Genomic DNA, 18,733 nt, shown 5'->3' with positions numbered 1-18,733 from the left:
TCCCAAGAAGATTAAATCATGTTTTAAAAATAAAAGGAAATCCAACAAAATATTAAAAACTTTTAAAAAGTAAAATTTTTGGATAAATATTTGATGGAAAAGTAAGTGTCCCATCACTTATGTGAGCCATTTTTTGTTCCATTCTAAACAATTCTATTTTTATTAAATTAATATTTTAATATTTTTACAAAATGTATGTTATGTAATAATTGTTACTAACTTTAAATATGAAACACACCCAAAAAATTTTTGTACATGTTTATTTATTTTATTAGTTTCCTTTTGTAAAGCACAAGTGTCCCATCACTTTTGTGAGACACTGTATGTGTATTTAAAATCATCTTTTTGTAACATTATATGAACGAAAAATTCAGAAAAATATTTTATCAAAATTTATAATTTTTCAAATTTTCTTACAAACTTTAAGCTCTTTTTTTTTCACATCGAGATATTGTCGCATTGCAATCAGAATTTCTTAAAATTCTTTTTGAACTTAAAATCTAACTTTACTCCACTATTACCAAACTAAATTTATTTAAACATCATTGATTTTAAACTCCTTTTTATAAAATTTTCAATTTTTTTCAAGCTTTTTGCGGCACCTCAAAATAATGTAATATTACAACCAAATTTTTTAAAATTATTTTTGAACCTAAAAGGAAGCTTTTCCGCACTATTACCAAACTAAAATCTAAAAAAAAAAAAAATTAAGGCCATTTTCGTTTTATCCTAATGTCCATATCTCTTGTTGACTAAACATTCTCCAGTGCTTTAATCAATCATTTCTGAACAATCAAAGGCTCAAAAGGTTAGACTTTGAATACGGTTTTCAAAACATTTTCATTCCAAGGCCGCTGTTCAAATTGATCATCCTAAAGCTCGTACTTTGATAATGAGTGGAATTGTCAATTGTGCACTATTTTTCTATGATTTTCCTACATGTAATGCACATTTCATAAGACAATACTTTTATTGTATTATTTTATGCACTTGTAGCTTGATCGATGTTTTTGTTATATTTTTAAAGGAAAACTTAGAAGTACCCATTTCTTTTAAAAATAATTTATTAAGACGTGCACATCATTCATTTAAAAATAAAAAGTTTTAAAAACTTTAATCAGATAAAAAATAAAATTTAAATCAACTGAAATTTGTGATCACTTCATTTAGTTATCCATTTCCTTTAGTTTGATTTCTTCGTATAAAATTTGACTCGCTTTGGATCCAGCCATTTTTTCTAATTCAGTCCTGCAAAAAAAATCGTACTTCAAATGATTAAATATAGAAAACAGACAACATCAAAGTGAATATGTAAGTTTTCTTTTCCTTTCCTTTTTGAGATATACAAAATACTTTTGCTTTCAAAATTAAAAATAATTTACGTAAATAATTGGAAATTTGAGGTTTTTTCTTGAATATATATATTATTTTGATGAAAACAATTATACATTATATTTATTACAGAAACTGATTAATTTCAGTGGCAACAGCATTTCGTTAGGAAAGATCCGTGAGAATTAATACCTCTTTGTTTATTGTCTTTTATTTATAAATTCTGATATTTGAAATTTTTCAATTCTCTTAAGCATTTTATAGCATTATCTGCTCATAACACTTGTAAAATTTCTTTACAATACATAAGAATAACGCCAAATAATGAATTCATGATTCAATTAAATTATCAAAAAATTTGTAGTCAAAAATTAAGGCATGTATTATATTTTTAATACACATATTATATATATATATATATATATATTCAGATTACGTTTTCAATATACTATATTCAGTTTTTAATATATGTATTGCAATATATGTACCAGATTTCAATAATCTTTATTTTGATAACTATTACATTACCAGTATTTAATTTTTATGACTGTCAATTACTATCATCCGTCAAATTTTCATGTAACATTCTAAGAAGCGATCCATTATTACTCTAAAAAAATTCAATTCTATTCTGGTTTCTATCAAAAAGAACGATCTTTTAAGAACATAATTTTTTTTTTAAATTTCCTAGTAAAGTTAAAAATAATATTGCCTGCCTGATGTAAGTGGCTTTTCAGAATTCTAGTCTCTTTATACTTGTAATATTTTTACTGTTCGTGTTTATGTGTAGGAAGTCTTTTTGTTAATCCTAGCATGATCGGTATAAAAATATATAACAATATATAAAAAATATATATATAAATATATAAGAATCATATTAAAAATCAATAAGTAAAATAAAAGATTAAATGCAATAGAATAAACTCGCATTTGCACATTTAACGTTTGCAACCATTATTTTTAGCAAATTATTTTGCTTTCATTTTTTGACCAAAGAAAAGCTTTTCTCAATTTTTCTTGTATCTTTCAGCGGATTTGGTCCTTCATTTAATCCAGATTAATAATTCTGATAATAATAGAATGCGCCAAATTTTTTCTAGTTTATATTGTTTTCTTAGTTGTATTCACATGCACAAGGATAGATAAAAAAAATAGACTCTCAATAAAGCTAAAAAAGAAAATTCATTGAAATTTCGCATCTGTGGATCATATCTATGGACAATCAAAACAGTTTCTCCCAGTCTTTGAACAACTATGATCTTTTGGTATATGAAAAAGAAAAATTAATGGAATTGCTTTAAATACATAAAACTTAGAAATGATTCAATTTAGAATTATTCGCACAACAAAAAACTTAATGAAGACTTACAGTGTTTTTTGAGAAGCAACAGGTTCCACTTTAGTCTTTTCAAATCCATTGAAGTTTGAGGCACAAGCAGTTGTGTAGGCTCCCATTTCTTCAAATACAATCCAGTCTCCCACCTTCATGTCGGGCATCATGCACTTTTCCAAGACCACATCCGATGGATTACACGACTGTCCCCAAACACTACTCCGTTTGGGTTTAGAACTAGACGATATCTGAAACAATAGTCACGCACGCTTCAAGAAGTTTCAAATTTAGTTTTGTGTAAAAAGAGTCTGCTTATTAAAAAAATGATAGAATTATACATAAGTTTCCTGAAAACGATGCTATTCCAATTTCAATAATATGAAAATACTTTTCACGTTTTTTTTTTTTTTTTTGGGGGGGGGGGGGCTTTTTAATCTAGGCCATATCCGCCATCTTAGAATTCGAAAACCTTTTGCATGCTTTATGTCGGCAATCGAAATATTAATTTAAAATGACTGAAATCCGCTTCAAGCGTTGGTGAGCAGCACTCTATTGTACATCCATCCGGCATATTCGATAATGCTTTTCTAAAGGGATCTGCATTCATTTTGAATCCCTCTACATATATATAAATCTTTACATAATGTATTAGAGCTGATTATGCTTTCTAATAAGTAAATGGGCAAAAATAACTTAACAAAATATAATTCACTTATATGAGTATAAGTTCAATTTTTTACAGTGTATTCATTTGCGGTAAGAAAATTCTTATTCATTTTTCGATAATAAACAAGCTTCTGTATCATTTTTATACAGAAATAAAAGTAAAATATTTTATAAACTTAGTCCAATTCAACTTACCTCTTTCATAACTGGTTTGACATCATGAAGTATTGTGAGAAGGAAAAGGCCGTGCACACCTTCGTTTATGATGTACATGGTATCCTCTTCTACAGAAAATAAAGGCAATTTAAAGCTAAAAACATTTTTATAATGCAGGAAGGAAAAAAATCAATGCAGTAAATTGTTATTAACAATAAACTATAACATTATTTTAAACAAAATTCTTCAAAATACTTGAACAGGCTAAAAATTAATAGAAAACTATTTTTTGTCAATTAAGAATGAAATATGTTACCCATAACATTTTATTCATTTCTCGTTGTTACAGTATTTCAAAACATTCTGACAAAGTTTACAATACTCTATAATATATGTGTTGACCCTTCCATTCTCCCTCCATTTGAATATTTTGCGTCTTCAACAAAGCAGTGTATACAGGAATTTTGTTTTCCAAGTCCCACATATGAACCTTCTGTATTTTGTAATGTTTTGTAAAAAGCTAAGCATGCATTTTGAACTCTTTTTTAGTTAATCTATTAAAACTAAAATTTAATACAGAAATAATATGGCCAATTTAAGTAAAAATTTTAAGAATTATTATGGTGTTTTCAAATTTCATTTATCTAAGTAGCCGCAATTTTGGGGTATCATTCTTACATGTACGTCAATGTGCAACGTAATAGAGTTTTGACAGATTTGGTTCAAATCCTAATCCGGATGTGTGCTTCAGATATAAAAATCGCACCAAGTTTTACCGATTGATCAGTCTGCGTTTTGAAAATGCTTTTGCAATGTTCACATATGAGTACGTCACTTGCACTCACTCGAAAGGCAATCAAGCGGAAGAATTTTATTCAAATGGATTTCTTTAAAATTTCTGATGCAAATCTATAAATTTGATTTTAAAATAACATAATAAGCTTACATTTGAATTTAAGACCACGTAGTAAACTTAGTCTATCAAACTCAAAACGTTTTCGAATATCATATTCACAGATACAGACATGAATCCAAATATATGGTTTTTAGACTCGGAGAAGTCTGAAACACGGGTATGCGACAAAATTTAGAACTCACATTTTTGATTATTGCAATACTTTTTTTGCAGTAGTCGTAATTCTTCACATACAAGAAAGTAAAAACTATCATAGTTAAGAACGTTTTAACAAGTTTCTAAAAATTTTACTTAATGATCCTCAGTATTGAAAAGTATCGATTAAAGTTTTATTCTAAATGAGGGCTAAATTACAGACGTTTTACAAATTTTAATTCTTATTAAAGGTGTTACACTTCACACGTAGGAATGAATTATGTATTTAAAGAAAAATAAATGTTTAATTTAATTTAAAACAGGAGTGAAATGTTTGCATCACACGAAGAATGCTCATTTTAATCGTATGGAAAAATAATTAGTAAAAAAATGGATTGCAGTAACAAATGATAATTTTTGCTCCGGGAACCACTGAAATGACTGCAGCTGGTCAAGATCAAAAGTGGGTATAATCAGTTTGGCTATTTCTTTCGTAGATAAAATCCATATCTGTACAGAATAAAAGTTTTAATGATGCGTTAAATGTTCATTGCTGGAAATTTTTAAAAAACTCATCCATTCTATTGCTTTTATTGATGTATTGATATTGTAAGAAAGTTTAAAAAATGACTGTCTCTCTGGGAAAGTGGCAACTACTCAGTCAAGAAAAGATTCAGGATGGTTTTTCTTGCGAAAAAATTGGAAATGAAATATATAGGGATATGAATTTGTCAAAAGTACAATATATATATAAAACATCAGAATTATTTAAGCTTTTAATAAGGAAAATGTGGATAAAACAACTTAAGGATAGGCGCATGAAAAAGTGCATAAAAGATGGTAATAAAAGAGTAAAAATAAGATATATGTACAAAAAAAAGTGTCATCCGATGTTATGAAATATGAACTGAATGGATCTGATGATTTTGTCATTTGCAGAATGATATGAATTGACTATTCAAATCTAGACTGAAAAGTTATATTACGAAAATGTAACATCTGAAAAACGGCAGCAGAATAGAAGACAGTTGGAAAAAGAACAAACTATCGATCGATAAATTAATAAAGGATGAAATCAAGAAATCAATATCTGGGAATGATGGGAGGATGCATGAGTGATACTAGAGTACTACATAAAGATTGGATAAAAGAGAAGACAAAGAATCCCACAGGAGTGTGATCTAGGAATGCAAATGCTGTAATTCGACTTCATTAATTTTAGAATAAACGCTGAGAAGAGTATTAACACCAACCTAAAATCAACATTTTTTCCTTCCATCAGATATATATTTTTAGACAACATATCCATTCTCCGTCAAGTCTATGCCATACAACAGCAGTATGTAAAAGGTGGTTCACAAAAAGGATACGAAATTACTTGCATGGTAAGAAAACAGATATGTACTCAATGAATGCATGAAGTGGCCATTAAATAAAAGAGAATTTACTGAAACTGTAATCGTTTCAGAGCATCCCTTAATAAAGAATTACAAGTAAAGTAAGATCAATGAAACATCATTTTGCTCCTATCTTAAAAAATAAGAGATACATAACTAAATACTTATGGGACGTTGCAATGGTAACTTTTACATATTTTCAACATAAGTAATCTTTTCATCTCATGAACTAACCTTCTTTACAAATATTTAATTTTTACAATGAATTCAACTGGAAATTTATTTTAAATAAATTAATCATTGATTTGTATGAAGAATATATTTGTAAGCATTCAAAAGTTAGATATAAAAAGTATATTCAAGTTTTGAAATGCAACCACAACATTTAATCAGCATGATACTTTATTTTTAAAATACTTAAGCATAAAAATAAAAAATTAGGTTATTTTTATTAATTATCTGACATATTACCCAAGGGGAGCGTTTTCCCCGAAACTTTTTCTAATCATTTCCAATAAAGGTACTATCTCTCTCCTACAGCATAAAATTGTGAACCTTGGACAAGCCTGTGCATGCCTGAGTGCTCATTTATTTTCAGTCTCATACGTATAAGTTACTTCATAGTAAGTCATAGTATTAAAGTTAAGTCATAGTATTAAAAAAACCGAAATATGTGTATTAATAGCATACCAAGTGCCACCAATAGTAATAAAATATCAATCTTCGGCTAGAATTTAGCATTTTTAAAGAATCAAACGAGCGATCCTTGACGATCAAACGCTTGAATGCGGTTAATACACAAGTATCAAAAATTCTTTTTTTTTTTTTTTTTTTCAGATCGGTTGAAACGAAAATTGAAGAAAACTAAGTTTGGAATGATTCTATTGAGGCATGAGATCCCATACCAAATACTTTTATTTATTTACATTTTTGAGTTATTATTATTACATGCATGCAAAAATACAGACCAACAGAGTTCAACCCCTTGACGGATTCAATTCCAAATTTGACAGGTATCTACACTTTAGATGTTAAATCTTCGAACCAAATTTTATCCATTTAGCTCTTTTCGTTTTATAATTATCTCCCTTGTTCTTTGATATCTAGACATAACAGACTTCCTCCGAAAATATTTTATCTAAAATTTGGTAGAAATATACAAATTCGCAGTAGAGACACTATACTAAATTTCAACCGTCTAGCTCAAAGCTATAATATTTGCACATTCATAGAATTTAATTGATTAACTCTTAGAAATTTATTTTCATTATTACTATGCTTATAACATTTATGTAAAGCTTTCGGAGTTGTAGATCTACCACAGAAGGCGATAAAGCATGTTGCTTCTTAGTAACCATGCCGTAATATAGGATTAAATCATTCAAAGACGCTATAGTTAGACTCAAATATCATTCATAATACACGAATATCTCCGGTATTCTGTGTATTCTGAGTTAAATCAAAATGACAACATATTTCTGGAAAAAAAAATTTCCTAGAATTTAATCATATGCATTTTTATTTTATCTTTATTTAATTTCCGATCTCTTGTTTCAAATTCATAGTTTGTGCCTTATTTTTTGAGTTTAAGTATGTATTCATGATTTTTCATAGTTCAATAGTATTAATAATTGTTCCATTGTTTTTTTCCCAATTATTTTTTGATATTGCACCATTTAAATGTCTATCGTTAGTAATTAAAAAAAAAGGTTGTAACGGTATAATTTCTCAATAGCACAAGCTTTAATATGACTGTTCAACAGATTATCTGGAGTATTAGCTACTAACATGTTTCTACAATTTATACTAAATTATTTACAGAAGCATCGGAAAAAAACTTCTTTGTGTCATTCTTTCGTTTTATTTTTTTATTGAAAATTTAACGAATGATTGCCGATCTATTAGAAAAATAAAATTCAGGGGATTTGTTTATTATATAAGAGGCAATGGCAGAAGGTAATAATTTATCATAAAATATCTAGTTGGCCTTATTTTTAAGCACAATTGTTGATGTTATGCCATTTTAACCTAACATCTCTATGTTAATTCAACTCCAGCTAAAATCCATTCATTAGAATTTAATTACTTAAAATTTAAACTATTAAAAATGGCTGCGATTCATATATTTAATCTAAATATGAGAAGGAGTTGCGGGATTGGTCCGATCAAGTAGGTTCCAACAATGGTAAACTGACCCTCATAAAAGAGAAATGCTGATGAATTTTATTTATTATTTACGGAATATTTTCCGTGTATTAAATACTTACCGTTATCGATGAATCGCTTCTTTTTCCCGATTATCTTACTACACAATGTAAAAGCAGTCATAGCAAAATATCTTCCTGGTTCGGCTATGATTTTAAATGACCCTCTGGAAGGAAAATGTTCATCGATTACTTGGTTAATGGCTGCAGCTATCTGACAAGAAAAACAAAGTGGAAATGTAGGAATAATTTGAAATGAGAAAACACTATATATTATATTGGATTCAAAGATAAAAAATTAAAATGGCAAAAAAAATGAATCAAGGAAAATACATTTTTGAAAAATACTATACAAAGAAAGAAAAAAAACATTTTTTAAAAACTAACCAAGGGAAATATTCTTGACTTTCACGTATCTTAAACCTTGGAGATCTTTTTTTTAACACATATATATCCTTGTAAAATCTGTATCCCCTAAACTACTTTTAAAAACTTAACCATTTTAATAACGTAACGTTTTAAAAACGTGCATTTAATAATATTAAAGAAAAAGATTGTCGTTTTCGTTTAGTTTTTCTATTCTCAAATTCGGGCAAAAGGAAAAATTCGATATTTTTCAGTTGAATTTTTTCCAAAAAAAAAAAAAATGCAGATATTTCAATTTAAAATCCGTTTTAAGGGCTCGTTATTTACAAGAATTATTGAGAGAGCTAAGTATTAAAATTTTTAATTATTTAAAATGGCTACTCATACTTGGCTTTATCCGATTATCTTAACTGCTGTACTTAATATTTTCATTAAGCTGATAACATTCTTGCTATTTGCGAATAAAATATAAGTAAGAAACCAAACAGTGTGATCTCCCGAAACTTTCTCCTATATTCTCTAGTAAAGGCGTTAACCCAGAAAAAATGCCTTACACGGCACTGCCGTACAATAGTCCCGAAATATTAACTTTTGACTTGAAATGACTGAATATATCGTGTCATCCTTGGCTAGTTTTTGGCGATTTATCCCTGATATGAAGTTAATAGTATCTAAAATTCCAAATTGTGTATTAGATGCAACCGATTGAAGCAAAAATTTGACAGAAAAATGTAATTGCAGTCACAAATTGGAGTACAAAATTCGATATATTTAAATTGTTCCGGTGTTGAACTATCCCGTTGACAAATGACAGATCGTCAACCCTTTATTGGACTTGTCTCAAACTTTGATAGATGTCTATGCTATATACTTTAAAACTGTACACCAAATTTTATTTATCTAGATCTTTTCTTTCTGTAGATATCGTATTAACTTATATTCGAAAAGATTATATATAAGATATTTATAAACATTATATAAAGATATAAACAGAATTCCTTCGAACAGATTTTGCACAAAATTTGATAAAAAGCTACGAATTTGGATAAAGACCTTACACCAAATTTCATTCTTCTAGCTCAAAGCATTTTTGAGACATCTTTGTTACATAAGGACATTTTCCAAAAAAGCGTTTTTCGAACTCATAGAGGGCTGAAACATGGATATTCTCCAAAATCTCGAATTTTTTGACGATTACAATACTTTCTCTATATTACGTATAAGAAAAAGTGGTTAAAATATTTTCACTAATCTGCTTTCTGAATATTTATTATTTATTAAAAAAATAACTTGAATTGAAAATATTTGTTGGAATTTTTTTCTCTGTTTTTCCTTTTGGTTTTCTTTATTCCTACTGTTTTGATTTTATCCCAGTACTTTCTTCAGTCTGAATATCTAAAAAGAAATTTATTTATTACACATCATTTACAATTCAATGCTTGTTGCTTTTCATAATAAAAGAAGATAATTCCTTTATTAAAGAATATGCGGAGAGACCACATCTGCTCGTTTAATTATCTACTTCAAGAGTACTCTTGGGAATGGACAAACATCTTTTTGCCTAATTTTATTCAAAATTTTGGTTTAAGACAGGCATCAGACTTATTTATGTGGCTTTTTGCTTCTTGTATACTAAGTATACAGGAAATATTATAATTCTCAAAAAATTCACACTCGAGATTTTTACGAATCTCTACGTCTTACACCAGCCTGAGTTAGAAAAACGCATTTTTGTAAACTATATGCATGTTACAGAGTTAACTTAAAAACGCTTTGAGCTAGATGGATGAAAATTTGGTATAGGATGTTTGAAGCAGATTCGTAGATTTCTATCAAATTTTCAATAAACCCCATTGAAAGAAAGTTGTTCTTCCTGGTTGTTCTATTATAAATTAAGGCGGTAACTACAAAACGAAGAGAGCTAGACATATATAATACGGTCCACAGATTTAACATCTACATTGTACTGACACTTCAAAGTTTGAGTCAAATCCAACAAAGGGGGTGACCTGTCGGTCTGCACTTTCTGGAACATGTAAATGCGATAACTCAAAAGCGCAACGACTTAAAATATATCAAATTCGTTATGGGATTTTGTGACTACAACTTTAGCTTTGTGTCAAATTTTTGTTTTGATAATTTAGGAAAAATGTATCTAAAACACAAATTCGATTATTAGGTACTATTATCCACGCTCCAGGAATTAATCGCCAAAAAACACGCCAAAGATCACACGAGGAATTCAGTAAAAATGGTAAATTCGTGCCAAAGTTAGTTTTCGTAGTACTTGCACACCCATGCCATGCAAGGCGTTATCTGGAGTAACATCTTTACTACAGACTATGCGAGAAAGTTTTGAGAAGACCACTCACTTTGATTAAGTTCCTGATTGCCTAAGAACTTTACACTTACTTCAGAGAAAGCTTCTTTTATGTGGGATTGAGAAGACTTACAAGAAAAACCACCGCCTATGTCGAGAATATACATGCTGATGCCTTTCTTTTCAGCTGCATCAAATACTTTTCGGCACATCTTTATGGCAATCGCATAGTCATAGGGGTCCTTGATCATGCAGCCTATATGAAAACTGGAAAACATTTGAATATAAGAAAAAAAAGATCTTTTTCGGTGAACATAAAAACAATTCTGAAAACTGTTTTTATGCAACCGCAAATAAATCTTAAATTTTATGGGACATGAAACGTCAAGAGTCGTCACATCTATTTGTAACTGAAACAAAAAGATAATTCATTAAAAAAAATTTTTTTTTCCTTAAATAAGCATTGCACTTAATTCATATTGCAACACATGTCAAATTGTGTTATTGCTCGGTTGAGGATAAAAACAGTCACGTGAAAAAAAATATATAACAAATCTCACTTAACAATAGAAAGTGTTAACAAAACAATAGGCTAGAGAATAACCATGTTTTATTCTTAGGAACTTTTTATTCTCGTCAATTTGGTTTTAACTCAATGCATTATCCCCCTCGATTTCCCACTCTCACTTTTCGAACAGTACTTTGTCGTTTCCTAAAAACATTTTCATTATCTGTCCTGAGTTACTTTAACTTTTACTGCATATTCAGTCTAAATTCTAGTTCTGTTTAAAATTCTCTTCAGCTTGGGGAATAAAAAGAAATCATAAGGGACGAAATCAACAAATATTTTTGGAGTTTAACAATGAAAATCCAGGTCTCGGTCAAACACGTCTTAGCCTATACTGAAGTGCAAATTTTGGCATTTTCTTGGAGAAGCAGCAACGATTTCTCCATTTTCCTTTAAGAACGCATGTGTAATATTGTTATTGAAATCCGGCTGATACGAAAATTTCACCAAGCTCTATATTAAATAACGATGAGTTTATCTATGAGAAAATAACTATGTATATATATCCGAAGCGTACACAAAAAAACAGACTTGCGCAAAGCAACAACGCACACGCAAACAATTAAACAATAGAACACTACAATAATGCGCTGAGTACCTGCTCGCAATGCCATGACCTTCTAGAGAGAGAATTGACTCTTCGTGTGTCTTTATAGTCTTTGTCTTTTATAGCCCCCTAATAATGTATGGACTTTTCTTAAAGGATTTCCAAATTTTGGCTCCTAATCGTGATATCACCACAATTCTTGTATTTTCCAGAATCTTCATTTTTGTTGCTAAGTCACGACATTTTCTACGTCAAAAATCGTTAACTAGACATATCTTGACACAGAATCGATTCAGAACTTCTTTAAATATCTCTTTTCAGCAATTGTGCTGACAAGAATACAATATTACAAAGTCGTAACAATATAATTTGTTCATTGATCAGTCTTCATTTATTCAATGTGCATCGAACAAATGTGGTCAAGAAGTCCACTGGTCGACAATTATTTCTATATTTAATATTTTTTAAGTTTAATAGGACATTCACACCCTTTCTGAACATTATCGTTTTTGACCGATGTGGCTTAAATTAACGAAGTGATACTCAGCTTACAAACGAACACTATTTTAATACAGTTCAGAACTGATTTTGAAGAATGTCCATGACTTGCTTCATAGTGCCGAATAATTTTTCAGATATTTTCGTCCTGATTTGTGCGATTTGCTCTCTAAAACTCCCCATGTTAACATTTTATACTGACAGATATTCTACTTTTATACTAACAGGGAAAGTTCCAGAATATTTTTTTAGAGGCAGTAAGAAAAGTCCAGAACACTTATCTGGTAAACTAAAGAAGGTCCAGAATCTGCTGGAACATGAAATAAAGAAAAACATAAAATCAAGAAATTAAATATTTACACAGACTGTGAATCGCATTGTCTCTAGCGGGATTCGAACTTACGATCTCTTTATTAAGAGACCAGTGCTATGACCATTCGGCCATAGCACAGGAGAGTCGACTGCCTCTTTTCAATGCGGCAATATTGTTTAATTGAAAAATCATTTTAAAAGAAATAATTCATTGTTATTAATGTTAAAAATGCTACCAATCGAAAATATTTTACTACTGTAAAATATTTTACAAAATGTGTTGCATTTATCAAACACCTGGCACTGTTCAAAAATTTTCAAAATTTTAAGGATTTAGTTTCAATATAAATATTCTTGTGTGCGAGTTAGTTTATACTCATTTTTGGATGAGAGTTATAGAACAGAGTGGGCGAAATGGGTAGTGCTAATGAACGTGAAGGAGATAAAGGAGGTCTGTGATATTTCTGTAGACTGTCCAACTTTCTTTTTATTTTCTGTTCATTAAACTAGAAGAAATTTACTTTACAAAATCTTTAACTGGTTATTTAATATGTTTTCAATGATATAAACTTCATAATTAAATCATATACAAAATTTTGGATTACTGGAAAATTTATCATATTATATATGATATTTTAATTCTAATTTCAATTTAATTAATTTCCAAGATTTTATCTTAATTTATCCAATAGTAACTTCATTCTAAAAATATTCTCTTATTTCGTGATCCAATTCCACTTTCGGTTTAATTAACCCCTTTGTAAAAATAATGCGCCATCAAAAATAATGCGCTACATATCAAATGAAAGCTATACTTTTACCCTTGTCAAAGGTCGTCATATGTATTCCAATCGGGCATGGCCAGAAATCATATGTTATACAAGACTAGTAATCATTTGATTCGTCCCTTTTCTCTTCTTTCATACTTCTGCGCTTTTGTTTCTCGCTGCGTCTGCTTGTAAATAAATTGCTTTTTCGAGATGTAAAGAGAGAATAAAACGAAAGTAAAAATACAACGTCTAGTCTATGTCTTCAAACTTGCACTCTGCTTCAACCGAAATAATGTTACATATTATTTAGTCGACAGGATTCAAATATTATATATATATATATATATATATATATATATATATTATTTGCAACTTGCCGATTCTTTTCTGAATGCCTTCTATGCTTGCCATTGCAACGCATACGAGTGATGCTAATGTAAATAGCAAAATAATGTTAAACTGGACGAATTAAAAAAATTAATCTATCACCTGAGAAATAAATTATATATGTGTATTATTGTTAAAATATGAAAAACGTTATTTAATCAAAAATATGTTAATTCATGAAATAAAATTATATATTCCATTAAATAATTGATAATGAATGATTGAATAATAATTGATTGCGAAGTTTTCTCACCAGGAGTCAATTCTCTCTTTGAAGTGCTAATAGAAGAGCGGGCTTCCTAGCTTCACTTTAAACACGTTGTTTTCAGTTTGCTTGTGTTTTTATTGTCCTCGAGTACTGTTTTTATGTACATCTCGGTTGTGAATTGCTACCTCTGGAAATTTTTCTTGTGAAATAAAGCGCTATTTACCATTCTACAACGTATTGGATTGCTTCCATTGTACATCCACCAGATGATTTCTGGAAAAATATCCCTCTACTAAAGGTTACATTTGAAACAGCAATTTTCAATACCTCACTCCAACGACAGAGAGATCGTGTTGTAGCGCTACATCTAGAAGATGAGGTACTTCCGATTCGTCGCATCCAAATTTATCATTCATTTTTATAAAGGCACTTGTATCAGTCAATTTAAGACGCAGAATAAGCCTGTAAAGAGTAAAGACTCAAATTGTATACGAAATTTATGACACTATGAGCTTTTTTAAATACGAGGTATATTTGAAAAGTAAGAATATGAGGAATGAAGATAGAATTTCGATGATTGAGTTAGCAAGACAAGCTTAGAACTTAACCTTACAAATAATTTGGCTATTCTTAACTGTTAATATCCGACACCAAAATCCGATCATTAAATCACTGTTAATATCCGACACCAAAATCCGATCATTAAATCACACATTTGCTCCTTAGTAACGAATTACTGGCAAAGATGTTTGACAAATAACTCCTTTGATAAAAATATTAAAGATTAAGAAGTAAACTAACAATCTGAAGAGCAATCAATTAATACTATTGGAAAACATAATTAAAAGGCAGCTTCCGGTTATCACAGTCTTACTCTGTTTACATGAAGAAACGAAGTATCTTTCTAAAATATTGCAAACCATGTAGGATTGAAAACCATGCATGACTAAGGAATCGTAATGGTCTAACGAAAATTCAACCAAACACTTATACCTGGACATGGGGGAGGGAGATGCAAACTGAAGGAAATGAAAGAGAAAGCTCTAGGAGAACTCTACGATAACAAACTCTTAGGAGAAAACTGAAGAAAATCTCTTCGCTAAGTCCACTGTAAAAGAACAGGTCCGCTCAAAATACCACAACCTGGTAAGTATCCTTTTGTTTTTCTTTGCAATTCTTGTATTTATCTGTTTCAAATAGAATATCATCATTGTTTCTGCACCAAATCAGAATACAGTTAAATGCGAAATCCTTCCCTGTATTTTTATACATATATAGCACATAGCAAATAACTACACAGAAATTATTTATTCAGACATTATGAATTGACAGAATAAAATAGTGAACTCTCTAGAAGCAGAATCAATGTTCTCGACTTCATGAACGGTGGATCGTCTGTTTCTTCATGAATTTCCTTTAAAAAAAACTCAGAACTCAGAAAAGAATATGAGAAGATGATATCTCAAAACAGCAGAACTATATGAAAGAACTGCTTTAATCTCCAATATAAAACATTATGAAATGATGATTAATTGTAGTTTCGAAAAAAAGTCTATGTAGTATTCCTCGACATTGAGATATATATGCTTATATTCCGATGTAATGGCTAGGCTGAGATAGCAATTATGTAAAACATAAAGCATATTGATTAAATAATATTTAGATACGTTGTCAAATGAAAATGTTTTAAATATGAGTTATAAATATCAACATGAGGCACAGAGCTATTGATAATCTATGGCCCTGTTACAAAAACAGGACGTAATGACTTTAAAAAAAATCAAAGGGCTTTTACTATTAAGAACGATAACTATTCCCCTTTCATTTACAGCATCGCGACTGACTCAAGCAAGGCTCACTAAAAATTCTCCAAACCAATTTAGACAGAGCTAAAAGCAGTCACCAATAAATTTCATTTTAACAAGAATAATTTTTTTGATATAATCCTAGTGTAATAATAGCACTATTATAATGACGAAATTCCCGGAATTCCAAAATCATGTAATACGTATAATTCAGCAAAAAAGATGGCATCAATTTTCATCCCATCATCCCAATTAAAACTTGTCCTATTGGCAACAAAAGTCCACATGGTAGCGCTAAAAATTCAATCGTTCTCGTATCTTATTATTTTAATTTCAAACTATCCATCCACAGCACAATTCTACTAAAAATCCAAGAGACCATTAATATTTTCAGGAGATGGCTAGTAAACAGTTCATGCTGCTGGAGTTGATTTCTGTGTTTTGATTGATCTGGTCCTATCACTGCTCTGCCAAATTGAACAACAATAATACCGTTTTTCAAATTGAACTGGCTTCATTTCATGAAGCAATAAAATATGCATCTCATTTTCCAAGCAATAATATCTATAAAATATATATCGACTATAGAGCAAGTAGTGTGACATTCTCTATTTCAAAGAGTGCAAACCAAACAGTGAGAAAAAAATTTTAACATTCTCCTTCCAAATATCTCATATGCTGAAACGTATAAAGCAACTAAGGCAATAGAAAAGTCAGAACAACTGGCGATAAACGCAAAACGAAAAGAACAATTTTATATAGAAACAAAGTTTCCTAAGCCATATATATAAAACATCTCATCTGAAAAAACATAGGAACAACGGTGACACTGGTTGGAAAATTTTTGATATGGTAAACCTCAGTTAGTATTTGCTAAATCAGAGAGAGTATTATTTTCTTCTCGGAACAATGTATTCTCATAGCCTCGTGGCACATGAAGAAACCAGCACTAAGCTTCGAATAATAATGGCTGGAAAGAGCCATCAACAAATTTTTTACAAAAACAATCCATAGAATAATTAAATTCATCAGTAAAAATAGAGATCACTTCCTACCTTCCTAGACTCAAACATCGAGTATACCACATTCTACGACCAAGAAAAAAGGCACCACAGCTTCTTCACGTTTATTTACATCCTATATTAGATTTTTTTAACTACCTTCTCATTTCCCATGTTATAATTACAAGAGCAATAAGCACTGAATTGTTGATTTTTTTAATTCATAGTATCGCTTTATTATTCATTAGCCCAGATATCTTTACTGTCTTATTTCAAAGAAGAAAATTTTATCAAACGGTCACATAATATACATTTTTTTATGTTAATGAAATTTTTGAATACTTATTTCTCTTTTATTTTCTGTAAATATTCTTGTTTTAATAAAAGTCCCGAATCTTGCACATCAACCATTCAGTGGCCGTAATTATTTCAAATACGAAAGTATGAAATATGTTCTGTCCCCTTGCTTATAAAATAACCACGTATAAAACTTTATTCGAAATTTAAATCATAGAATAGAACATGATCCAAACTACGGATCGTGAATCAATTTTTTGTGAGAAATGAGCAGATCTTGAATCTATATTATTTTCTAAAGAGTTTCAAAAATGATCTGATTAAGCCACATATCAACAACATGGGAAAAAGGTGCATTAAGCAAGCAAGAGAGTGTTGCCAGCTCAGATCTGGAAAACTCAGTTCTTTCCATTTTCTCTATCAACTTTAAATTCAGTTTACTAAAGCATTCGTAAACTGAAAAGAAAGAAAATTCTTTTTCTAGAAAGTATATCTTCAGTGTTCAAATTTTGAGAACTCCTGTTTAAAACACAAAGATTTCAATTATTGGGTAAGAAATAAAATGGAGTTGTACGCTACAAGAATCAGACAGACATTTTGTTCACCAGTCTTAAATTGACAAGAATATATCTGAAGCTGCATAATTTAGTATTAGAAATGTAAGAAAAGATATTTCTTAAAAAATCGATCCCATTTAAATTTATTGATAGCAAAATACTTGTAAGATCAAGTTCGTGACTTTAAAAAAATAAAAATTATGAAGAAAAAGATAATATCTAAAATATATTGTACAAAATTATCCAAATATATCCCAAAAAATCGAAATTCCTTACTTTGCCGATGGATAAAACTCTTTGATCTTCAGTAGTTCCTCCTCGCAGTCGAAAGTCAAAAGTTCAATCTTTAATTCTGCTGCGCGGCGAAGGTGAGAAAAACCTTTGATGGTGTTGGCATAGATAATGCGATCGGCTGGAACATCCAGGTTCACGATTGTCTCCATTTCCGCCTAAAGTAAAACCAATAAAACTTTTTTAAACAATCCTGCAGACAAGCCGAAAGGTAAAAGTAGATTCATTTAATTGGGAGGTATGAAGGGAAAATTTTTTATCCCCCCCCTACAGCCATTTCTTCTAAGATTTTAAAGATTGGAATCGTGAGCATACAAGATAAGAAGTATGAGGTATTGAAAATGGAAGTTAGTGGTTGAAAATCTCTTATCAGCCATATATTCTAAAAGATTATAGCGACCTGTGAATTTTCAAAAGAATTTTTTTTTTCTTTAAGTTGCGGCAATTATTCGTATAATTAGAATTATTTTTCTATTCTCAGTTGTAAGGGAATTATGGGAAATTCAAACTTCCAAACACCTTCCTTTGAGCAGATAGACTCATCGACAAAATCCAACGAGATTTTCACACTGGTTATTAAAATATGCATCTCCTGTTGAAGGTCACTCAATTATTCTCTTTTATTGAGTTCTTATTATAATAAGAAGCAAAGCGCTACAGAAATATT

The 18,733-nt window shown here is 29.8% G+C and overlaps 1 protein-coding gene across 1 annotated transcript in view; it reads right to left on the bottom strand.

Annotated features, from left to right (window-relative positions):
* Positions 1-1,166: 1,166 nt before the first annotated feature.
* The window catches only part of LOC129975524 (ornithine decarboxylase-like), a 32,564-nt gene continuing 14,997 nt past the window's right edge, over positions 1,167-18,733 (bottom strand). The window contains exons 6-12 of the mRNA XM_056088586.1: positions 18,052-18,224; positions 14,443-14,577; positions 10,918-11,092; positions 8,203-8,353; positions 3,527-3,615; positions 2,702-2,913; positions 1,167-1,248 (exon numbers count right to left, since the gene is read on the bottom strand). Coding sequence (XP_055944561.1) covers positions 1,167-1,248; positions 2,702-2,913; positions 3,527-3,615; positions 8,203-8,353; positions 10,918-11,092; positions 14,443-14,577; positions 18,052-18,224 — 1,017 coding nt within the window. The remainder of the gene's footprint in view (positions 1,249-2,701; positions 2,914-3,526; positions 3,616-8,202; positions 8,354-10,917; positions 11,093-14,442; positions 14,578-18,051; positions 18,225-18,733) is intronic.

Source organism: Argiope bruennichi, chromosome 7 (assembly GCF_947563725.1).
Source record: "Argiope bruennichi chromosome 7, qqArgBrue1.1, whole genome shotgun sequence".
NCBI lineage: Eukaryota > Metazoa > Arthropoda > Arachnida > Araneae > Araneidae > Argiope > Argiope bruennichi.
This window is presented reverse-complemented; position numbering and strand designations above follow the sequence as displayed.